Genomic DNA, 24,914 nt, shown 5'->3' with positions numbered 1-24,914 from the left:
AACTCATTAAAAGATAGGTTTTAGGTTCTATGACATGTACTAGTCTTGTACTTAATTATGTGCTAGGTTTTCTGTATTTGGGTTTGGTCGATGGGTAGATTTTTTAGAAGTTTGGGAAGTGGGGAACTCCGCCTATGCCATTAATGTGAAGCTTAGACTCAATATTATTCATAGCCGGTCCCAAGCCAGGAAAAAGGAGGAGGGTCCAATTATATATCGTATAGAGAACTGAATGACATAGTGATAGAACACTTTATATACTCCTACATGTCAAACTTTTTTTACCTTCTTGCAGCAATAGAAGTGAGTAGAATAACATAACATATAGTAATAACTATATATTAGCCTCGCCCAAAGATCCTTCCTTGACTCCCTGCGAGAAAGCGATTCTGGAGCCACCACATCCATTTAGTGTCTCTAGTATCCAGTTCTAGTTGTATAGATCGGGAAACATGTCCTCCATGAAAGTGTTGCTTGACATCAACGGTGACACTCTAAGCATTTGTGATTTGTGAATGAGCTGGACAAGATGAAAAGATTGAGAAATCTCAAAATTAGGTTTGGTAATTTGAGCTTGGAGTTGGAGGAAGCTTTTGTAAACTCCCTGGGGAAATGGGCAACATCCAAAGTGTGAGCATTGGATGTGATTTTAAATTTGTGGACGTCTTGGGGGAATGTTGGGGGCAGCCGCGCATCGCCCCCGTGCTACACCCGGTAGTTCTTCTCCCTCCGCCACACCCCCTTCCCTGTCATCTCCCCCGCCGCGCTCCCTCGCTCGATGGTTGGTTTCTTTCCACCACCGCCGCCGCCACTGGTACGCGGGGTTAGGGTCCAGTTCTTTTGGCACTTTTCCCAGAATCTTGAGAATCAAGCCTCCCCTCACTTCTCCCAAAATCTTGAAATCTTTTTTTTACAATCCTAGCTTGTTTAGGATGTTTACAGCTAGGATTATCAAAAAAATATGTGTTCAAGATTCTGGGAGAAGTTGGATAAAGGTTTGATCCTAAAGATTATGGGAGAATCGCCAAAAGAACTGGGCCTAGAGCAGAGGAGGCGAGGTTACAGGCGCCAAGCGGGCCGATGGGCCAAAATTGGCACAGTGAATGGGCTTCTTCTGCCCGGCCCGGCCCATGTGAAGGGGCACATGGCTCGCGTGACGCGAAGCTTCCCGAGAGAGAGAAAATGGCGGCGGCGGCACGTGCAGCAGCAGCGCAGTGTCTGCTCGGATTGGTCCGTCGCCGCGCGCCGCCGCTGCCTCTCCTCTCTTCCCTCCCCCTTCCCCGCCGGAGCGGCGCGCTGGCTGTGCGCATGGCTTCTTCGGACGCTCAGCTCGGCGCCACCGTGGAGGTGCCCGGCGCGGCGGGGCCCGTGCGGGTCGTGGCGGCGGCGGGCCTCCCCGAGGTGGACTTCAGGAAGGCGCTGGACTCGGCGCTGTTCAGGCGGTGGCTGGAGAACCTGCAGGCGGAGAGGGGCCTGCTCGCCCACGGGAAGCTCAGCCTCCGCCAGATCCTCATCCAGGTCTGCTCCTCCCCCTCTCACACTCTCACATCGAAATGTTTGAGCTGTTACGATGTCGTTCCCGAATCAATCGACCGACGGCGCACCTGAAATTCACGGCGCGCGGTGTGGGCAGGGGGTGGACATGTTCGGGCAGCGTGTGGGGTTCCTCAAGTTCAAAGCCAACATCGTCGACGAGGAGACCCAATCCAAGGTGATCAAGATGTACCTATCAAAATTATACTCCCTCCGTCCCATAATGTAAGACGTTTTTTGTAGTGTCAAAAAACGTCTTACATTATGGGACGGAGGGGGTACTTTAAGACACTCCAACCTTTTGGCACTAGTAACAGTTTGTGATTTATGCAATTTTATGGTGTTTCTCCAACTGAAATGTATGTGATTTTGTCATGGCTAGCTTGTTCTCTATTAGTATTGCCTAGACACAAACAGGGTTTGGAGCAACATGAGCAAGAAGGGATCATAAGGTAGGTGCAAATAGGATACAAGAACAGGGGAAGGAGCCGGGCTGGACCAAGGTGGGCAACATATGTGCTTCACCAGGGTTTGCCAAGTCGATATGCATAGGCTGAAGCACCGTTTGGTGGCACTGCGAGCATGATGGCTATAGAGCTAATTTGCATGCTTGTGAAATCTCTATTCTAGACAGTTCCTTCATAACCAAAGTACTTATTGTGAATTTTTGTTCGTCTTATTGATCGACAATATGTTTAGATTCCAGGGATTGTCTTCGCAAGAGGGCCTGCTGTTGCTGTGTTGATTCTTTTGGAGTCTAAAGGGCAAATTTATGCCGTTCTTACTGAACAGGTATATTACTGTGATTTGCAGCGGATGGTTGAATATTCCTAGACCAAAGCATTCTATTTCTTATTGACCCTTTTGGAATTTTTCAGGCTAGAGTTCCTATTGGAAAATTTATATTGGAACTACCAGCTGGAATGCTAGATGATGAAAACGGTGACTTTGTTGGCACTGCAGTCCGAGAGGTTAGTATCTTCTTTCCCCAAATATACAGTTTATCCACTGAAGTTTGCATGCTATTGCAGCTTGTGAGAAACACTAGCCCTGTTTTAACTCTATTAGGTTCACAAGGCATATACCAGTCTTGCTGCCACTGCCAGGAATCCGACTTAATTTCTGAAGCACTAGGTATTCAGTTAATGTATACATCACTGTTCGGTAATTATACCTGGATTGTTGGCAGGTTGAAGAAGAAACTGGTATAAAGTTAAATCTAGGGGACATGGTTGATCTTACTGCTTTGCTGGACCCTGCTACTACTGGGTGCAGAATGCTACCATCACCGGTAAGTGGCCTGCATTCCCTTCAGTTCACAGTTAAGGCGTAACTTCTGCTTGGAAAAGAATAACATAACTTGACTCAGATTGGCTTATGTGCACTGGGCCGACCTGATGATAACATTGACATACGTAGTTTGGGTTCCTTGCTTCAGTATACCCATATGTTTTTGTTGAGAATCGCACGCAGCACAAAAAGCAGAAAACAGCCGGATGCATTCAGTTGGCAATAACTTTGCACATCTTAATAATCCTGCTATATATGCTGCTTGGAAACATAGCAAAGAGTACTGTGTAGCGGGATGTGATTCAGCAAAACTTCTATAAGTGGGATGTACTAGTTGGCATGTGATTCAGCAAAACTTCTATAAGTGGGATGTTCTTTTGGCACCATATACCTGGAATGGAAAAGTTCTCCCGATCCATGCCGATACAATTTTGACACATGTTTTACAATACTACCAATGACTAACTAGCTTCCCTTTTTACCAGGGTGGCTGTGACGAAGAGATTGGCCTGTTCCTTTACAGGGGGCATGTGGATGAGGAGACCATCAGTGCTCTCCAAGGGAAGGAAACGGGCCTGCGAGATCATGGCGAGCTCATCAAGCTGCGTGTGGTCCCCTACGACCAGCTTTGGCGCTCAACGTCAGACGCGAAGGCGCTCTCGGCCATAGCTCTGTACGAGATGGCCAAGAAGGAAGGCGTCCTGCCACCATCGCCGCCGTCTAGTGGCTCGTCGTCGAACCTATAAACACCGAACGGGGCATACTGTGTGTTCTTCTGTAACGAGATGTTTGAGAACATTGGTGATCAAGTGCACCGTAGTCTCCGTTCATGCCTGCCTGAAAGGTAACAAGAAATATAAAATGCTAGACCATGCTTGTTGCAGAAAAAGTTTCAGAAATATTTGACTTTCCAATAAAAAGTAAAAAAAATAATCAGTCTGAGTATGTGTGCACCCATGTTCACTATTTTCCTTTCGAGTTAAAAGTTAAGCATTGCCGGCGAACAAATCAGTTTACAAAACTTGTGGCAGAATCTTCATAATTCTACCACAAACACTATGACATATAACCAATAAAAATGTACTACTGCTAGGCAAATCCTTGAAGAGAGCATTGCACGTGTGCCGATGCTTATGAGTTCAACCAAAGGTCAAACATTTTTTTTTCATCTCCGAAGCTTCCAGAGCTTTGAGCCAACACCTTCAACATTGGGTGATATGTGCTAGTCATGGTCGGCCAACCATTGACTAACCAGCTATCGAGGCACTTCCTGTTGGAAATTGGAGGCACTTCCTGTTGGAAATTGGGTGGGTAACGCGATTCAAATTGAGATAAAAGTGTGATTTGGGTGGTTAACCCAAATCTTGTTTGACAACTCATCTATTGATTGGAGTACCTTGTTGGTAATGTTACGGATCAGTGAAGATGTCCATTTGAAATTAGAATGCTTTTTTGTTCTCCATATCAATGACGTTCCCTATTCAATGTGGTTGCCTTTTTTGTTATGTCTATGCTCCTCAAATGTCACATGTTACCTTTCTAATCCTGTTCATGTTACTATTTTATTTGTCAACAAAGAATAAGTCTTGCTAGTACAAATAGACATAACAACATACGATGCTTCTCTCTCTAAAGTATGAATCTTGATAGTAGGTCCTTCCTGGCTTTTGGATGCACCATAAAAGATAGAATTGAACATATATGAAATTTGAAATGCTTGAAGACCAAGATATCCTATTCCAATACTAAGTTCAACTTTATGCTAAAAATATTTTACTCCAAAAGTATCAGTCATTAGTTTCTCTTTTTGTATTAAAACGTACTCATACTGTAAGAAAACTATCATATAGATGGAGCATCGTAGCCCTTACATAATCACTTCTGTTCTTCATTTTCTCTTTCTTTTGATGGATCAACTGTATCACAAAGTCATTCATTATGTTATGCTCTTTTTCAGTTTGGCTTCTGGCCCAATATTAAGATACCTTTTCAGGTTGCAGAACATATCAACATACTGGTAGTAAACAAGAGAATTTGCCTCATCAAAGGCCTTGCTGAATTTAATGCTGGATTAATCTCATCCAGATAGCGTGTTAAGCTCGAAATTGAATCCACTTCGAAGATGGAATCCATAGTTGTTCTCATCGAAAGGTCCCGAGGAAATGTGCATTCAGACTCGATTTGCCATCGAAATGGTAGAAATTAAGAGAACTGCCAGCCAGCAAATGCGCATCAAATCATTCAGCTTTTGGTACAAGCATGCTACCTCAGCTTCGAACTCAGAGTCAATTAATTCATATCTTTACTTTGCTCACTCTGAAATCTGAGTATAGCCCAGTTCAAAAGTTCTGAAGAAACTATGTTTACTGCAGTTATTTCCCAAGAATAGGTCACTGAATTTTGGTTTTGCCATTCAGGTCTAGGATTTGATTTGATTATCTCTTTTGTAGGTTATGAAGTGCTAAATTGGACAGGCAAACTGAACTGTTAAAGCTAGAAATATGATCTTAGCACTTAAAATATTATCCTATTTATATTGCTGATGAACATGGAAGTATCTGCATATTTATGGTAATTCTGTTAGCTGCCAATTATGAGATCTTCTCTGATAGTTTTGCAGCATTGATTCTGAAAACATCACTGCTGAACTCATGTAGCACTTTGGTTGAGAACTCGTGGCTTGCTAGCTTTCTCTGATGTCGCCACTTCTCCCCGTACATTGCCACAGTCATTCAGTTTAGTATCATTAATTAGATTGGTCTGACTACCTTGAATTTAAAGTCAAGGTTAATCGTCTACCTGATGATGGTTAATCAATTCAGGAGTACATGGCAATATGTTGTTCATACTACTCAGTTTTGACTCCATCCTCTATAAATCTTGCAGGATCTAATTAAACGTCTGACATACAGACTGATGTATCTATCAGCAATTCACCATGCTATTTGTTAAGAAAGAGAGGTGGAACAAGGATGTTCAGCAAGGAAGATCACCCTACTGTATTGACTGAAGTTTGTCTGCTCAATGACGGCGAGGTCAGCGGTTAGAACATCGGTTTGCCTTGGGTAGACCAGCCCGACGGTGGCGTGTAGGAGCGCGTACGTCACATGCTCGTCGAAGATCCTGTAAAAGTTATTAAGCTGGCGGAACACTGTCCGGTGAGCTGTGGGCGGACATGGTGTCTCTGTGTGAACTCCCTGATGCAGAAGATGATGTTCAAGAAAAAAAAAAGACGAAAGATCCAACCAAAGTTTTAAATAGTGCGCTAAGCCTCTTAGCGGCGGCTCGGCCAAAAGCTATGAAACGCTATGGCGCAGCTATAGCATGCTAACCCTCATTTAGCATTTCAGCATAAATCAATTAAACAATGTACAATAAAAGAACTAGTAGTTCTACAAAAGAACTAATATTGTAGAGATTTAGATATAGCAGAATCAGGAGAATTCGTTCATTGAAATGTTGTTTTTGTAAGAGCATAGGGTTACAGTGATAAAGATTCAGCAACAGTCTGGTTCTTGCAAGCTACAAAGATGTTCAGGATTACTTGCAAACTGGTTTTTGCAAGTTATGAAGATGTTCAGAATTACTTACTACTCCCTCTGTCCCATAATATAAGAACGTTTTTGACATTAGTGTAGTGTTAAAAACGTTCTTATATTTTGGGACAGGGGGAGTACTTATCTCTAATGTTGAAAACAGATTATGAAGCAGTCCAGACTCTTCATACACGTGATGAACATTGAAGCATTCACTCTCCCAGGCTGTTCAGGATCATCAACCAAACTCAGTCTGCACCAAACTCAGGCTACGGCCATGGGTGACAGGCGCACGGACAAGCGACCGATGGAGCCTCCGATCTCCGAGGAGGAACGAAGGTGTGAGAAGGCCTTGCAGGAGCAGGCGAAGCGTGGTCAGAGGGCCAAGGCGGCGGGGCGTGTGGACGGCGGCGGCGGTTTCGAGCATGGACAAGACGGCAGTTCTGGTCGTGGCTACGGTGGCTACCAGGGTCAAGGATCTGGATCTGGTTTCCACGGGCGCGAGGGGGATTGGGGTCCTCCTCCACCCTGGTGGGGCCAGCAAGAGAAGAAGAAGAAGCGCAAGCATGGGACGCGGCGGCGCGAGCTGGAGCGTAAGCCGCAGGAGCACCCCCTTTGCGGCAGGGGCCATGGGGATCCGCTGGCCAAAAAGCCGCGGGCATCGGCTGTCCCATTAGCGGTAGTCTTGCTTGATGCGCCGCGGGGCTCGGCGGACGAGCCCATTCCGGTCGAGGAAGAGGGCGGGGAGTGCTTCAAGTGCGGTCGGACCGGGCATTTCCAGGCCAAGTGCACCTCCCCCCCCCCTGTGTGATCTGCAAGCAGGAGGGCCACGCCTCGGCTTATTGCCCTTCGCAGGGCAAGCAATGCACCTCCAGATCATGGGCAGTGCTATTCCGGGCGAAGATTTCTTTTGCATGGAGTTCGAAGAAGAAGAGGTGGCGGAGGGTGACGATCTTAAGGTTGCTAATGGTGCCATTCTGTCAGCGGAGCCAGGGAGGCTCTTGCTGCGTACGCTCAAGCAGGAGCTGAATCACATGGTGGCTGGTGACTGGGACTGGCAGATTGCGCAGGTTGGTGATAACGACTTTGCGGTGGTGTTCCCTTCTGCAGATCTGCTGCATATGGCCAAGACAAGTGGTAAGCTCTTCCTCTCCATCAATGACATTACGGTGCTGGTTTGTGACTCGATCCATGAGACGATTGTGCCCCTCTCCATGCCGGAGGTGTGGCTCCGCCTTCATGGCATCCCCAAGAAGCACCGGCGTGTCGATCGTCTGATGGAGGGGCTCAAGATGCTGGGAAGACCAATCGTGGTGGATGAGCTCTCCCTCATCCGGGTGGGACTGGTGAGGATGAAGTTTGGATGCAAAGCCCCTGACAAGTTGAACGGTTTTGTGCAAGTCTGTTTTAACCATGAGGGATTCGATATCCGGGTTGAGGTGGAGCGGCTCCCAAAACGCCCTGGAGACGGGCCAGCGGCGCCTGGCCCTGGCAACACACCTTCTCACCCGGGTGACAAGAACGTTGGTCCGCCTGGTTCGGGGACCGGGGGGTCAGCTGGGTAGCAGCAGAATGACCCAGGGGCCCAGGGAGGGCAGCACAATGGCAACGATGGCCGCTCTATGGATGTGGACATGGCCGGCCGTGAGGACGAACCTGAGGACAGCATGCCAGACACGTCAATCGACACAGAGACTTGGAATCAACTGGGCATCAAAGACCTTGCGCTCTACGCGGGGAACGAGAGCGCGGAGCCTGGGTCGCGTGATCTCGGACACGGCTGGGAGCAGTCCGCCTCCGTCCCGCGCGCTGGTGGGGGCTTTCAATCAGGTGGGCTCGTTGACGCTGCCTGCTGCTGTTTGCACTGTTGCTGCGGTCGCCCCAGCCTCCCCCAGTCTGCTCGGCTCTAACACGGGCATGGTGCTCAATGAGCCTTCCATTCGCACCCCGCTGTCAAGTCGCTGCAGCTCGGGGGGCTCCGGGCGGGCTCCTAAGAAGACGGCCGGGCGGAAGCCTACGGCCAATCAAGCAGTGTTGTCGCTCCCTTCGCCTGTGGCGCCGGCGTGTGTGGATCTGCAGGCTGCGCTGGGTTCTGCGGGCACGGCGACCAAGGCGCGGCTTTCTCGGGCCTCCCCGGGCCCTCAGCATGCTCCAAGTGCTCGGGCCAAGGCGGCGCTGGGGGACCTGTCTTCCCTGGAGAGTGCGCAGTTACGCCTTGCGGACAAGAATCTTGAGACTTCACGTAACCCCCCTCCCTCCTTTAAGATTCTGAACGTGTTTACAGATCCGCAACTTGTTTCTATTTTAGACGACAGCGGTTTCGAGTTAGGTGCGGAGCGTGGTGAGCTAGTGTCCCTTATCCGTGCTCGCGAGGAGGCCCAAGCGGCTTTGGCAGAGGCAGCTGCAGCGGCCAAGGCCAGGGAGGCCGCTGCCACGGCGCTGTCGGCCCCTGTTTCTTCTGGGACTGTGGCCAATTCCATCTCGTTAGTCCTGTCGGAGGGGGCTGCTGCAACCAGGGAGGTTGACGCAGCGCCAACGACGAGCCGAGCCCAGGCTAAGAAACGTGTGGCAAAACCGATGACCTCCAAAGGGGTTCACCTACGCAACCGTATTATTTGATGCGATACATCTTCTGGAACATTCGGGGTTGCGGGCACTCGGGTCGTCGCACGCAACTTAAAGAGTATATTGCTCATGAGAGGATTGACGTAGTGGCGCTTCAAGAAACGATCAAAGCTGATTTTTCTTATCGTGATCTTGCGGCTTATGACCCCCTTTACCGCTTCGTGTGGGGCTGGGTTCCTTCCAGTGGCCATTCGGGCAGTCTTCTCCTGGGATGTAATTCTGATGTATGTGATGTTGTAACCTGGGACGTGGGCTCGTTTTTCATTTCTGTTACGATTAAGCATAGGGTTTCTCTGGCTTCCCGGGCGATTGTGTGTGTTTACGGTCCAGCTAACCACTCGTGCGCGACAAACTTCCTGGGGGAAATCCAAGACTTGGTCGGGGCCAAGCAAGCTGCTAATATCCCCATTGTTCTTGGGGGCGATTTTAACCTTATTCGTTTGGGCGCGGACAAAAATAACCGCAACATTGACTGGCCTAGAGTCTCCCTCTTTAACAATGCCATTGCGGCTTGTGCGTTGCGGGAAATCGCTAGGACAGGGGCTAAATATACGTGGACAAACAAGCAACTCACTCCGGTGCAGAGCGTTCTTGACCGAGTGTTTGTTACGGCAGACTGGGAAGTGATCTTCCCCATGTGTACGTTGGTCGCTGAAACGCGCATTGGTTCTGACCATGTGCCGTTGATCTTGGCCTTTGGGGAGGATAGGGTCAAACGTAGTCCTCGTTTCTACTTCGAAACAGGGTGGTTCGAGGTAGAGGGTTTCGTCCCCATGCTCCTTGCGCGCTGGGAGCAAGCAAGGGCTGCGGCTGGTCGTTCCAGGGGTCCTGTTGACACTTGGGTTTCGGCGGCCGGGGCCCTGCGTGATTTCCTCCGAGGGTGGGGTGCAAACCACGGGAGTGAAGCTAAACGAGCAAGGGAAGCTATTATCGAGGAAATTAAATCCCTTGATGTGCAAGCTGACTCTAGAACCTTTTCGGAAGCGGAGTGGGCTAACCGCTACGCCCTCGGAAATCAAGTGCTGGCCATCCTCAGGGAAGAGGAGGAATATTGGCGCCGTATCAATTTCAATTGTTACTTATTAGCAATACAAAGTTAAGTACCCTAACAGTCAGAAAACCAATTCAAGAGAAGATAGGCAACTCTTACCTCCGATGCATTAGGCAGTGCAAAGTTTGGCAAGATGGTGACCTGATGAGATATATGATTCATGCATGGCCTATTTTGCATGGCGGGGTTGCCATAGTTCTGCTCTAATTCAGTCCCACGCATTCAGAAAGGTTAATTAGAATCCCTCCAATTTTGTGATCTGGTGGCTTTTGTGGATAAGGTCAAAAATTCTTCCTGCATGGAATATGAGCATTTTCTACCTTGCTGATAATAACCCCTGTGCCCAACAACGATGTTGGAATTCTTATAAAACCCATTAAATCAAGCCCAACATAGAATGTGAGAAACTAAATGCACGTATAGGATAGAACCTCAGAAGCACAGTCCAAGTATAAGATGTCACAAAAACAAGCTGGACTGCAAGATAACTTCTTTTTTACTCATACCATGGGCATCGGTAGTCCCTCGATGGACAACTTCATGGGCTTGATTGAATAGTTGTGCATTGATACGTCCATACAATCAAGGGAGACATTGATCTTATTAATAGAATTGGCTGTTTTACAGTACGTGTCAAAGATGAGGAATAGGGGGGAGTATCAATGTAGATTTGATGGTAGAAGAAAATGTGTCATGATAATTAGGGTATAAAATATGAAAAATTAAGACAACAAAAGAGAGACAAAATCAGTGATAAAAATATGAAACTTGTTTTGTTGAGTGAATCCCCATGCTCCAAATAATAATAAATCACATAGCTTGACTGATTTGAGAGGGTATAATTATATATGTATACTTTTCAGCCATCACAGACTAACACCTAGGGCCTACTAACACCTGTAAGTTGTTTGTCTTGCCTAGTTAATTACTTAATGAACCACAATCTTTCTTAGATGAACGCTACCTGCAGACAAATAGCTTGTAGAGGTGCATGTTAAAAAGACACTGTAAGTAAATAAGAAAATATTATACTACCTCAGATCAAAAATTTCTTCACACGCTTAATCCATCACCAGACCAGTTGCTTAATGATGAGCATATCACCGTGTCCTCGGCCTCGACGGTGCTGCAGCAAAGAAGAGCTTCCCATATGCACCCTGGATGGATAGGCTAAACAATGTTAGAACTGACATATTGCAGACAAACAATATCATTTTACCTAACCAAAAGATTGGGTTGGGTGATGTTTAAAAGATCACTGTATAGTGGATGGTCCTGCATTGCACTTGATCGACCAATTTTGTATAACCTGTGGAGGCACCCAATTATATAATCAGTAGATGACGTTCATCACCTGCATTGAAATCTCGCTTTTCTCAAAATTTTCACTGGATCTAACTCACTGCATTATCTTCATCATCTGCAACACACACACACACGCGCACGCTGGCCCCGGCCGCGTCGGGGCAGCCGACGGACGGTCTAGGGACGTGCATCGGGCGGTGCGGCTGTGTGCCCTGCCCGAAAGGGAAGGTCTGCATCGCTGTGTGCACACCTCCGCCGCCCTGCGAGGCCAGATGCCGCTGCACCTATTCCGGCACGGGCTGCTAGGCCGGCTGCGACCCTGATGACGCGGCCTGCATGCAGCGCATGAAACTCAAACCAGCAGTGTATTGTATGCGCGCGTCTGTGTGCTGTGATGTGGTAATAAAGTTTAAACGGATCGATCCGTGAGACAAAAATCAAAAAATAGAAATGTCATTTTCGTTTCACAGTGTATATTACTTTTATCATACTCAAACTTCAGAGCAAGTATATTGGAAACCTATATCAACCTATATAATATCAAACAAATACAATATAAAAATACTCTCTCCGTTCAAAAATACTCCCTTGCTGCCCGTGTCCTCTCCGGCCATGCCCTGGACCGAAAGATGGCTCTGATGCCAATTGTTATCTCTGAGCTCAAAGCTCTGTCAATGGCGAAAGCACTCACGAGGAACTGGACTTTTTGTGCAGCGCAATACCTTGCTGCTTTTCTACTTCTCTCTTCTTATTCACTTGATGAACGGGAAAATCGGATCAAGAACAGCCCCCACTACTGGATCATGCCATCCCACGATTATGGGAGTGCTCATTCTGCGAGCTAAGGGCCTCGGGATTGCACATGCCGCGTCCTCAGGCACTGTCTAACTGAAAACGAAAAATACGCTATCTGACGAAACTGAAAAACTATCGCTGCAGCTGCAGCTCTACTGACCTTCAGAACTACTCGACCCTAGTGACCTGTCACGCTAGATTATTTGATAACAATCTCCCCCTAAGCTAGTCGTGACAGAAGGCCTAAACCTCAACCATGCCAATGCGTGCGTGCTGCTCTCAGAGGCGTACCCACGTTGGGCCAGGGGGTGTCACAGGACACCAGGTAGATAGATATTTTGCCTATACATATATAGCCCATATACGGCTGGGACACCCCGTAATTTCATTACCTTGACACCGGGACAACAAGCTGGCCCATTCAACAACTACCTGCTGCGCGATGCAGCTAGCCAGTGCGAATCCGTCAAACAAAAAAAAAAGCTAGGAGGCCCAGCCTTAGCAGCGAGCGAGGCAGCCAGGCGGCAGCTAAATCGATCGATCGTCTTCTAAGGGCGCCGTTCTAATGGCGATGCCCACAGTTTAGCAAAGTTTTCATTAAATTTAGCTCACGGGCGCCACATGTGGCTTTTGCATCCCATAACCCTCTATGTATCCCATAAATTGTGGTATTTGATGAATAATTTTTTTTCATCCCTAAAAAAATGCTAAATCGATCAACCACCCTTAAAAAAAGCTAAATCGATTGACCAGGCTCTCATCGAATTATTTCTAAAAAAAGGCTCTCATCTAATTCTCAAAAAAGGCTCTCATCTAAAACAAACAATTCCTCAACAACAACAAAAATGTCGTACGCCTCTCCGTGTCACTCTAATAAAATCAATCCATCGTTGGCTCGGCACTCGGGTCACCATACTCACTTTGACGCCGCCGTCCCCAGATCTTGTCAAGTGGCCGAAGCAGGAGAGGAAATATAAGATAAATCATACGAAGTACAGACTCCAATGCGACGTGTTTCTTCTAGATTGTAATTCTTGTTCCTCAAACCCTTGAGGATTCCGGCAAGGCCTCTTAACTGTGTTAATGATCGGATCATTGAAATATTTCTAAAAACAATTGCGTGAAATATTCAAAATTTATTCACAAAGTGGAGGTCAGATCACAATCCTTGAAGGTGATCGGCATTTGTGCTGGACGATTCTCGGAAGACTAGACGCACCAAAGTAAGCTTACTTTTATAACCGTGCAATTCAAGTATAACCTGGAAAAAAAATCCGAGTATTAGATACATATTCTTTCATGGTTTAATCTTCTCTGCCCAAATATAAATTATCACGCACAAATATCAAATAATAACTATCAAATCACATGTCATAGAAGGAAACATTTCTAAAAAGGCAAGAGCGATCAATACATAATGAAAATGTTGATTGGTTTCAAATATAATGTTGTAGAATCGTATGCAATAAAATATATTTTTATTTTTATTTTTTTGTTTTGTTGGCCATTGCGGCAGAAACGACTACTTTTATGTAATATGGTATGCATGTTTTATTGTACATGGGACACCGGGTAAATTTTGTCCTGGGTCCGCCCCTGCTCGTCGTCGCCGGCAGTTGCTGCTAAGTCTTGCTCCTTGGCTCTTCCTCCCCGCGCTAATCTGGAGGCGGTCATGAAGGCCGGCGACGCTGGAAGTCTTCCTCTGGCCGTTGGTCGGCGACGCTGGCAGCGTGTTTGGCAGCTTGAGGGATTGGGAATGGGAGTTTAGGAGGGGGAGTTTGTGAAGGGATTAGACTTGGGAAGTAGAGTTTTAGTCCCAATCCCATGTTTGGTGTGTGGTGGGAATTATCAGTGGGAATTCAATAGGGAGTTATTTTCCTTTGTTTGGTTCATGGGTATAGAAATGGGAATTGTTCTATGAGATTGGCAAATGAGTGTTACCGTTAAATATGTCTGAATAAGAAAATACTCATATTTTTAATTTATTTGTTTCACACGGAACAGAGAAAATGTTAAAGCTACAACGTTGCATTTGATCAGTATACTTACATACATACAAAATATCAGAAGGTATCAGGTCAAAAAGGAGATACCAGATAATGGAATTTAACATGAATGTACTTCCTACATTTATATAATATATACCCCTCACATATGAAGTCATCAAATCTGTAGTAGCTATCAAGACTTGTTTGAGTGTAAAACTGAACTTAGAAAGTACAGGAAGCATGAAGCATAAAGGTATACAAATGCAAGTGCTATATGACATATATACATATTGTTCTCTACATGCAGCCACAACGACAAGTTAGAGCCATTGTGGCTTGCCGTTTTTCATGTATGTGTCAGGTGGCATGATGTACAATATTGGTTCTCTACATGTACAAGTAGCAGCCACAATGGCAAGCCAGCGATGACCAACAAACTACAGCTGAACACTAGCAAATAAATTTATACATGTACAAGAGAATTCATCCAGTAAATATTCACATCCATGTCCAATGTATGCTTCTAAAAAAGTAAAAAGGACATGACAAACTAATCAAGACAGAGACCTCTGTACAGTATTTTTATGAATCAAACAAGGGAACAAATGATATACTAAATCAAAGTAGTAATCCACACCTCTAGCCTTTTGGTGACTCTTGATTGTGAACTAAAAAGGGACAACGGGAGTGATGGAACAAATCTGTGACCTGTGTATTAGGAAAAAAAATAGAAACAAGAATATATCTGCATCAATTTGTGAAGGGAAAAGAAACGAATCCAGTTTTGTTAACAAAACCAGATGGGATACAGCTAGATATGCACGTAACAAGGTTGGATTGGCAGCAAAATTTCCTCAATTCACGATGGAAAGGGGAAGAACAGGTTACCTCAGCCGCCGATTTGTTTGGAGGAAGAATGGCGGCGGTGCTAAATAAGGGTCATTAGCTAGGATTTTGCCGGGCTATCACTGGGATTTTCGTCCTTTTTTCCCTTCCGCCGCGGGACGCCGCCGCGGGACGTGAGGAATAGCGTAGAGCTTTTTTTTGGGCGTCAACTCCCACTCCCACGCTGAATTACCAGGGTCCCCCCAGGGAAGAGTTTCAGGGGAGTTGGGCCTCCTAATTCCTCTTCCCCTTCCCCTCTTAATTCCCTTGTCCCTGAGACAATCAAAGGAAGTTAATTCCCATGGGCCTTAAACTCCCATTCCCCACATCCAAATCCCCCCAAACAAACACGCTGTGGAAGTCTTGCTCCTTGGCTCTTCCTCCCCACGCTAATCTGGTAGCGGTCATGAAGGTTGTGGGCATGGCGGTGGCAGAACTCTTGGTCCTGGGCCCTTTCTACCACATGATCATCTGGATGCCGCCTTGAAGATTTTGGGCGTGGCGGCGGCTGCCGGCGTAGATTGCAGCAAGGCGAGCTTCCCGGCAAACAGTCACAGACTGGTGGTCGAGCGCTGCTCAGTGTCTTGTTCTGTGCCGCCTCGCCTGGTGCCATGCTGCTAAGGTGGAGCAAAGCACGGGACGGTGGTTCAGACCGTTCCTCGGCCAAATTTGACCACCGATGTTGCCGGGGCACGATCTGGGGCATGGTGGTTATTGGTGTTGCCGTCGCGTGATGATACCGTCATCCTGATCTAGTCGGTCTTGGGTTGGGAACTTGGGATGTTGAAGTGGCCGATTCATCACCCAGATTAGCCTGTTGAGGTGACCTCTTCGGCCCGTGGCTGCCGCTTTATTGTGGCCTCAACCGTCTTGTTGCGGATTACGTTGGCCACCAAAAGGTCTTCATGAGGGTTTCCCCCTTTAGAGTCAGCGAATGACTTTGACAACGAGATCAATGACTGTTGCACAATGCATGTAGCTGCTTGGTCAAAGAAAAGTGGTGGCGGCAACCAATGACTGACGTCAATTGTGGTGGTAATGGAGCACCCGGTCTCGAATTCTGGGTTGAAAGCCTAGGTCTGACCCAAGTTGGTTATGTTAGAATTAATCTTGACATGTGTGTACGTACATGTGTGCATTGCATGTTAGTAGTCTAAAGATGGCTGGGGTCGTGTGAATCGACGCGCAGCCGTGTGAGACGGCAAGCTGAAGCCAAGGTCCTGAGGTGTAGACGGCAGGCTAAGTTAGTTAGTTGCATGCCTAGTTAGTAGGAGAGGATTGAGTCACACGCCTGCATGGATAAGTTGTTAGCTGGCTGGAGAGATTTCAGGGTAGTTAGCTTAGTGTCTGCGTGCGTGAGGTAGTGGCCGAGTGTGCCGGCCAGCCATGAGTTAGTGGCTGGGTGTGGAGTCATTTGTACATGGTATTTAAGTTGATCAGATGAATGGAAAAAGAGAGGCTGTGAGGGCTAGAGGAAACCATGTAGCATATGTGTTGTCACCGGGAGCAAAGGCAAAGCTAATTTTCTCCCAGGTGAATGTGCGTGTGCGTGTGTGTTTTCTGTCTCGGTGTGTGTCCTTGTGTTCTTGAGAGACAAAGGAGAGAAGAGAGAGTTGTGCGAGGAAGCTCGAGGTAGAAGAAGGTCGGCGCTGCGAGGAGGCGGCGCCAACATTTGGTATACAGAGTCAGGTTGATCCGAGATGGCGTCGGCTGTGGCGCAACAAACTCCATGCGAGATGGAGGCCGACGGCGCAAGGAGGAGGCCGCTAGTGGCGCAACGCCGCTGGTGGCTTTAACGGCGCGAGGCCATTACGACGAGAAGATGGTGTGGCGTACAGCGCCACGAAGGCGTCGTCCATGTCAAGAAATGGCCGCTGCATGCGGCAGGAGGTCGTGGTACTCGGCGCCGCGACAACGTCGTCGATAGCAAGACGGCATGGTGATCGGTGTTGCGATGGCATCGTCCACGACTAGATGGTGTGTGGTGATCGGTGCTGTGATGGAGCCGTTCACGACAAGGAGGTGTTTGGCGGTGTGACGCCGTGCAAACATATGGCTGATGTGCGACGCCGCAAGAGGAGACGGTGGTGCGATGCTGCCACAACGGTGAAATGCCGCTAAGGAGATGTACAGCGGCGCGATGCTGTCACTTGGATGGGTGCGATGCCGGCGGCGGTGGTGCGATGCCATCATCATCATGGAGAGTTGGTGTGAAGCCAGCAAACATTGCAGTGCGATGTTGTGGCAAGGTGTGTGTGTTCGGCGCTGAGACGGCGTCGATGACGAGATGGAGTGAAGCTCGATGCTGTGAAGGCGTCATCCATGAAAGTTTGGTGAGCCACCATGTCAAGATTAGAAGGGAGAATGTTAGAACTAATCTTGATATGTGTGTACGTACATGTGTGCATTGTATGTTAGTAGTCTAGAGATGGCTGGGGTCGTGTGAATCGACGCGCAGCCTTGTGAGACGGCAAGCTGAAGCCAAGCTCCTGAGGAGTAGACAGCAGGCTAAGTTAGTTAGTTGCATGCCTAGTTAGTAGGAGAGGATTCAGTCACACGCCTGCATGGATAAGTTGTTAGCTGGCTCGAGAGATTCTAGGGTAGTTAGCTTAGGGCATGTACAATGGTTGATAAGACAATTTTATCTTAAATCTTGCATGTAATTTAGAGATGATAAAAAAGTATGTCTACAATGGGTTATATCTTAGCCTTATCTTTAATAATTTATCATTCCTTAAAATATGATGAGACAAGTTGTGCTAAGAGATCATCTCTTGTCTTGTCTTAAATAAAAAAAGACAAGCCTTTTCTTATAAGTTCTCTCTCCTTCATATTATCATTTATCTTATGTAACACTTCTAAAATAGCACTACTGTACATGCCCTTAGTATTTGCGTACGTGAGGTAGTGGCCGAGTGTGCCGGCCAGCCGTGAGTTAGTGGCTGGGTGTGGAGTCATTTGTTCATGGTATTTAAGTTGATCAGATGAATGGAAAAAGAGAGGCCGTGAGGGCTAGAGGAAACCATGTAGCATATGTGTTGTCACCGGCAACAAAGGCAAAGCTAATTTTCTCCCTGGTGAATGTGTGTGTGCGTGTGTGTTTTCTGTCCCAGTGTATTGTCCTTGTGTTCTTGAGAGACAAAGGAGAGAAGAGGGAGTTGTGTGAAGCAGCTCGAGGTAGAAGAAGGTCAGCGCTGCGAGGAGGCGGCGCCAAAAGGTTATACCTGACAATGAGGATGTTTTTTACATCGTTGCCTTGTTGAAGACATTGCTTGGATACGTTCGGACTGATTCATCAAGATAAACCCTAGATTCTGGCCTTGGGTGGTTCCATCTGACGACGGTGGTGCATGAGGGTCGCTTCTTTCCTCATCATTCATGTGGTGTAATGAGATGGTTGATGCGGATATAAAGTTTGCTGATTGCGGACCTATTCGCTTTGGGTTCTTTTTTTCTCACCTATACATAGCTTTGGTCTTATATGACTTTGCAATTGGTCGGCGTGTTTTTGGTATATGTGTGCGTTGATGTTGGCTATGTGTGGCCTAACTATGCAAAAGCCAGGTGTGTGTTCATTGTGTCTGTATCGTATTTATGCTCTATTTTGAGCTAATAAAATCGATCCTTTGTGGATGCTTTTTATATTTTCTGAATCCAAATTTATTGCTTGTTAGCAATTGGGCAAGTGATCCCGAAGCGTTCAGGAGCAAGTGCATCACGCTCAATACGGAGGTGAACCAGCACTACCACAAGCATAGTGCTCGCCAGGTGCTGCCCGCAGAGGCGTACCCACGTTGGGCCAGGGGGTGTCACAGGACACCGGGTAGATAGATATTTTGCCTATACATATATAGCCCATATACGGCTGGGACACCCGTAATTTCATTACCTTGACACCGGGACAACAAGCTGGCCCATTCAACAACTACTGCTGCGCGATGCAGCTAGCCAGTGCGAATCCGTCAAACAAAAAAAAAAGCTAGCCAGTGGGAGGCCCAGCCTTAGCAGCGAGCGAGGCAGCCAGGCGGCAGCTAAATCGATCGATCGTCTTCTAAGGGCGCCGTTCTAATGGCGATGCCCACAATTTAGCAAAGTTTTCATTAAATTTAGCTCACGGGCGCCACATGTGGCTTTTGCATCCCATAACCCTTTATGTATCCCATAAATTGTGGTATTTGATGAATAATTTCTTTTCATCCCTAAAAAAATGCTAAATCGATCGACCACCCTTAAAAAAAGCTAAATCGATTGACCAGGCTCTTATCGAATTATTTCTAAAAAAAGGCTCTCATCTAATTCTCAAAAAAGGCTCTCATCTAAAACAAACAATTCCTCAACAACAACAAAAATGTCGTACGCCTCTTCGTGTCACTCTAATAAAATCAATCCATCGTTGGCTCGGCACTCGGGTCACCATACTCACTTTGACGCCGCCGTCCCCAGATCTTGTCAAGTGGCCGAAGCAGGAGAGGAAATATAAGATAAATCATACGAAGTACAGACTCCAATGCGACGTGTTTCTTCTAGATTGTAATTCTTGTTCCTCAAACCCTAGAGGATTCCGGCAAGGCCTCTTAACTGTGTTAATGATTGGATCATTGAAATATTTCTAAAAACAATTGCGTGAAATATTCAAAATTTATTCACAAAGTGGAGGTCAGATCACAATCCTTGAAGGTGATCGGCATTTGTGCTGGACGATTCTCGGAAGACTAGACGCACCAAAGTAAGCTTACTTTTATAACCGTGCAATTCAAGTATAACCCGGAAAAAAAATCCTAGTATTAGATACATATTCTTTCATGGTTTAATCTTCTCTGCCCAAATATAAATTATCACGCACAAATATCAAATAATAACTATCAAATCACATGTCATAGAAGGAAACATTTCTAAAAAGGCAAGAGCGATCAATACATAATGAAAATGTTGATTGGTTTCAAATATAATGTTGTAGAATCGTATGCAATAAAATATATTTCTATTTTTATTTTTTTGTTTTGTTGGCCATCGCGGCGGAGACGACTACTTTTATGTAATATGGTATGCATGTTTTATTGTACATGGGACACCGGGTAAATTTTGTCCTGGGTCCGCCCCTGGCTGCTCTAGGAATCGCGTCCGCCCAAGTGATTTTGTGAAAATGTCTGTGAGCTGGTCGCCAGTGGCGATGTGCTCGACCCTAATCTTTCCCTTCTCCACACACCTTCGAATGAAGTGGAACCGCACACCGATGTGCTTGCTTCGATCGTGGAAAACTGGGTTCTTGCACAGCTGGATGGCCGACTTGTTGTCGATGAAGATGGCGACGGGGCCGGCCCCCTCCACGAGCAAATCACCCAAGAGCCTGCTCAGCCACATGCCCTGGCATACCGCAATTGTTGCAGCCACGTACTCGGTTTCACACGAGGATAGCGCGAAAATCTTCTGCTTCTGCGATTGCCAAGTGATCTGTGCTCCTCCGAGGAAGAAGAGGTTGCCGGATGTGCTATTGCGATCGTCAAGATCGCCGGCCATGTCCGAGTCGCTGTACCCAATGAGCCCGCCGTTGCCTTCCTTGATATACTTGCACCCATACCTGCGGGTGCCGGCGATGTAGCGAAGGAGATGCTTGACGGCGGCCAGGTGCGCCGTGGTCGGCGCCTCCATGAACTGGCTTAGGTACCCCACCGCGAAGGTGATGTCCGGCCGCGTGTGGGTGAGGTAGCGAAGTCCTCCGATGATGTTGCGGTAGTCTGTGGCGTCCACACGCAGTTCTGGCCCTTCCTTGCTCAGTTTGAGGCGCGGCTTCATGGGCACGTGCGTTGGATTGCAGTCCGCCGTGCCCGCCCGCTCCAGGAGCTCACCAGCGTAAGCCGCATGCGACAGGGTGATCTCTCAGCCCCCTGCTTCACTTCTATGCCGAGGTAAAAACTGAGTAAGCCAATATCACTCATGCGAAACCTGGCCATCATCTCCCTCTTGAAGCTGCGGATCGCCTCGGCGTCGGCTCCGGCGACGACAAGATCGTCGACGTAAACACCAACCAGGAGCCGTGCTTGTCCCTTGCCTCGCACGTACATGGAATGATCTGACGGGCAACTCGCGAACCAAAGTTGCTGCATGGTGCAATCAAGCTTGGAGTTTCAAGCTCACGGCACCTGCCGCAACCCATAGAGTGCCTTATGGAGTCGGAACACCTTGTGCTCCTCGCCTCTTCGTGCGAAGCCAGGTGGCTGTGTGACGTAGACTTCCTCTTTGAGCTCGCCATTGAGGAAGGCCAACTTGAAGTCGAGATGGTGCAGCTCCCAGCCGCACTGTGCCGCCGTGCCGACCATGACGCACACAGAGTCCAGCCTCGCCACGACCGCTAACGCGTCGTCGTAGTCCACGCCCTCCTTCTGTACAAAGCCCCTTGCCACGAGCCTCGCCTTGTGCTTCACGACGACACCAGCCGCATCTTTCTTCAGCTTGAAAACCCACTGGAGGCCGATGGCCGTGTGGCCTGTAGGAAGATCAGTGAGCGTCCAGATACCATTCTCCTCGATGTACGCCAGCTCCTCCAGCACTGCGCTTCGCCAGGGATCGTGAGGCACTGCTTCGGCGAACATTGTTGGTTCCTCCTCGGCTAGCAGCAGCCGCTCCGCCGGCGCAGATTGCTTGGCCTTCCCGCCATACACATCCGGGATATAGTGGAAGCGATGCCCTGCGAACGGATCATCGTCGGCGTCGAATGAGTCCAGCCGTCTTGCGGGCGGCGTGACAAACTCCACCGCCCCTGGAGCCTCGTCTCGGGGTGTCGCGCCGCCAGACCCGTCCGAGGAGGCCGTAGACGCGCCGGACCACGGTGTTGCTGGGGAACTGGTCAAGGCTGCGGTTTGGGGTGTGGCGGGAGATGCAGCCACGGTCCCGCTTTTGGGCGTGGCTGGTGACTACGCCGTGGTGTCGTCGTCCCCTTCTTGGTCCCCATTCGCGTCGCCCGCCCTGGCGTGCGCGCTCTGCACTCCAGTAGTGAGCAAGATCTCGTGATGGACGATAAACGGCTCCGCCATGGGCTTGCCAGTGGCACCCCAATCCCATCTCGCGCCCTCGTCAAACACCACGTCGCGTGACGCGTACACGTGCTTGGTCAGCGGATCGTACACTCTGTACGCCTTCGATCACGCCTCGTAGACGATGAAGGTCATCTTTGTGCTGTGGTCGTCGAGCGTCTTGACATAGGTGATGCAGCCGAACATAAGGAGGTAGAGCACGACAGGCTTCATTCCGTACCATGCCTCGTACGGAGTCATGCCATCGACGCTGCGGGTGTGAGCTGTTGAGGATGAATACCACAGTCGCCACGGCCTCCCCCCAAAACCAGCTCGACATGTTCTTCACCCTGAGCATGCTTCTGGCCATGCCGACGACAGTCTGGTTGCGCCACTCCACCATGCCGTTCTGCTGCGGCGAGTAGGGCTCTGTCAGGTGCCTCTACACCCCTTGGTCTGCCAAGTACTCGCCGAGCGCGCTGGATGTGAACTCGCCGCCCCAGTTAGTCCGAAACATGCGCAGTCATGCCCCCGTTCTACCTCGGCCGCGGCAACAAATTGCTTGATGCTGGCCTTGGCGGCATCCTTTACCGGCAACATCATAACCCACATGTAGCGGTTGTGATCATCAACGACGAGCATGAAGTAGCGCTTGCCGCTGGGGTGGCCGGAGTGATGGGCCCGCAAAGATCCGCGTGAACGAGCTCGAGCAGCTCTGTTGCCTGGTAGCGCGCCTGGGAAGGGAACGGAGCACATCGTTGCTTCCCCACCAAGTACGCGTCGCAGATCTGCTCGACGTGGTCCACCAGCAGCATCCCGTGCACCATGTGAGCGCGCCCCATGCGCCGGAGTGCGTCAAAGTGCTGGTGACCGAACCTGGCATGCCTCCTCCATGCCTCGTCGCCGCCGTGAGCTGCCAGGCAAATAGGATGCACGATGTCCAGGCGCACAACATAAGTTGTCAGTTGTCTGCCATTTCAGCGTACCTGGGCCAACTCATGCTGGCGGCGATCGTACAGAGTCAGGACGCCGCCATGGATCTTGATGGTGCAGCCATGCTCGTCTAGCTACCCAAGGCTGATGATGCTCGTCTTGAGACGCGGGATGAAGTAGACATCGGTGAGAGCGTGATGATCGCCGCTGTGCATGGTGAACGTGACTGTGCCGCGACCACGAATAGCCGCACTGGAGATGTCCCCGAACCTGACGCTGCTGGTGACGCCCTCATCCAGCTCCGCGAACGCCGATCGGTCGCTAGTCATACGGTTGGACGCGCCGGTGTCCAGGAACCAACGGCCGTCGCACGGTGCCTCCTCCGCGCCCAGGTTCGCCTCTGCACGCTCCTCGTTGAGCATGACGTGCTCCCCTATGCTTTGTGCAAGGGTCGCGGCGATCACCGCCATCAGAAGCGTCGGGTCGTCGTCGTGCCCGTCCGCGGCGTGCCCGCCTTGTTCGGCGAGGTTCGCCTCCGCTCGCTCCTCGCGGATGCGCGTCTTGCACTCACGTGCCCAGTGCCCGTACTTTTTGCAGTGACGGCACTGGTCCATGGGTTCTGCGCGGCTGCCGGAGCCACATCCACGACCGCGACCGCGGCCTCTCCCGCGGCGTCCGCCGCCGCATCCTGACCCAACTCCACTACCTCCGGATCCATCATTCTCGCTGCGCTGCATGCGTGCGAGCCACTCCTCCGCCGCCGTGAACATGACACGCCCGATGGCTGACACCACCTGGTCGGCAGCCCTCAGCCGCCCGGTGAGCTCCTCCACGGAGAGCGTATCCAGATCAACGGGTATCTCAATTGACAAAGCGATTTGTGAGTACCTCTTCGGGACGACGGAGAGGAACTTGCGAACGATGTGTTTCTCCTGCATGGTCTCCCCGAGCAGCGCCATCTGGGCCACCATGTTTGTGATCCGCATGGCGAAGTCGTCGATGGTCTCGCCGTCGGTGAAGCGGATGTCGTTGTACTGCTTGGACAGGGTTGCGAGTTTCGCCTCGCGGACACGAGCCACTCCGAGGCGCATCGTCTTGACGGATTCCCACGCCTCCTTCGCCGTGGCCTTGCCAGCGAGAGTGGGCCCCATCTCCGGTGGCACTCCATGCAGGATGGCCTCGAGCGCGAGCAGATCGTCGCTGCGCTCCGCCATGCCCGCCACCACGGCATCCCACAGGTGCCGCCCTTCCATCATGACTTGCATGAGGACAGCCCAGTCGGTGTAGTTGGTCGGCCACGCCGCGCCGCCGGTGTCACGCACCACCCGCACCATAGTTCTCTCTGCCACGACCAGCTCTGTGCCGCCAGAGATCTTTGCGTGCGGCGTCGATGGCGACTTGCTGCCGGTGTCGTGCCCGGCCATGCCCTGGACCGTAAGACGGCTCTGATGCCAATTGTTATCTCTAAGCTCAAAGCTCTGTCAATGACGAAAGCACTCACGAGGAACTGGACTTTTTGTGCAGCGCAATACCTTGCTTCTTTTCTGCTTCTCTCTTCTTATTCACTTGATGAACGGAAAAAACGGATCAAGAACAGCCCCCACTACTGGATCGTGCCATTCCACGATCATGGGCGTGCTCATGCCGCGAGCTAAGGGCCTCGGGATCGCACATGCCGCGTCCTCAGGCACTGTCTAACTGAAAACGAAAAATACGCTATCTGACGAAACTGAAAAACTATCGCTGCAGCTGCAGCTCTACTGACCTTCAGAACTACTCGGCCCTAGTGACCTGTCACGCTAGATTATTTGCTAACAAAACTTAGCTAAGTTTGGCTTATGCTAAAATGAATATACATTATATTGTAAAATCAAGTTCTAATCTTCCGATGGTAACATACTAGCTTTTTGAAAAACCGGTACCGGGAACGGATTACGTTTCACGAAGTAACTGTCTTGGAGGT

General features: G+C 49.2%; 1 protein-coding gene across 6 annotated transcripts; it reads left to right on the top strand.

Annotated features, from left to right (window-relative positions):
* The first annotated feature begins 1,158 nt into the window (after positions 1 to 1,158).
* On the top strand, positions 1,159 to 6,391 carry LOC119330761 (nudix hydrolase 14, chloroplastic-like). Of its 6 annotated transcripts, none has more exons than XR_005160234.1 (9): positions 1,159 to 1,518; positions 1,634 to 1,711; positions 2,233 to 2,325; positions 2,412 to 2,504; positions 2,723 to 2,824; positions 3,309 to 3,667; positions 4,817 to 5,074; positions 5,274 to 5,394; positions 5,710 to 6,391. XR_005160234.1 is itself a non-coding variant. In XM_037603886.1 (6 exons), the coding sequence occupies exons 1-6, from the start codon at positions 1,183 to 1,185 to the stop codon at positions 3,567 to 3,569; spliced, it is 963 nt and encodes a 320-aa protein (XP_037459783.1). In that variant the 5' UTR covers positions 1,159 to 1,182; the 3' UTR covers positions 3,570 to 3,776. The 6 variants fall into 6 exon arrangements, 1 of the variants encoding a protein (XP_037459783.1); XR_005160235.1 differs by having other exon boundaries at positions 4,781 to 5,074; XR_005160238.1 differs by lacking the exon at positions 4,817 to 5,074.
* Positions 6,392 to 24,914: the final 18,523 nt, after the last annotated feature.

This window comes from Triticum dicoccoides, chromosome 7A (genome assembly GCF_002162155.2).
Source record: "Triticum dicoccoides isolate Atlit2015 ecotype Zavitan chromosome 7A, WEW_v2.0, whole genome shotgun sequence".
Taxonomy (NCBI): domain Eukaryota; kingdom Viridiplantae; phylum Streptophyta; class Magnoliopsida; order Poales; family Poaceae; genus Triticum; species Triticum dicoccoides.
The sequence above is the reverse complement of the archived record's forward strand: the minus strand, read 5'-3'. Positions and strand labels throughout refer to the sequence as shown.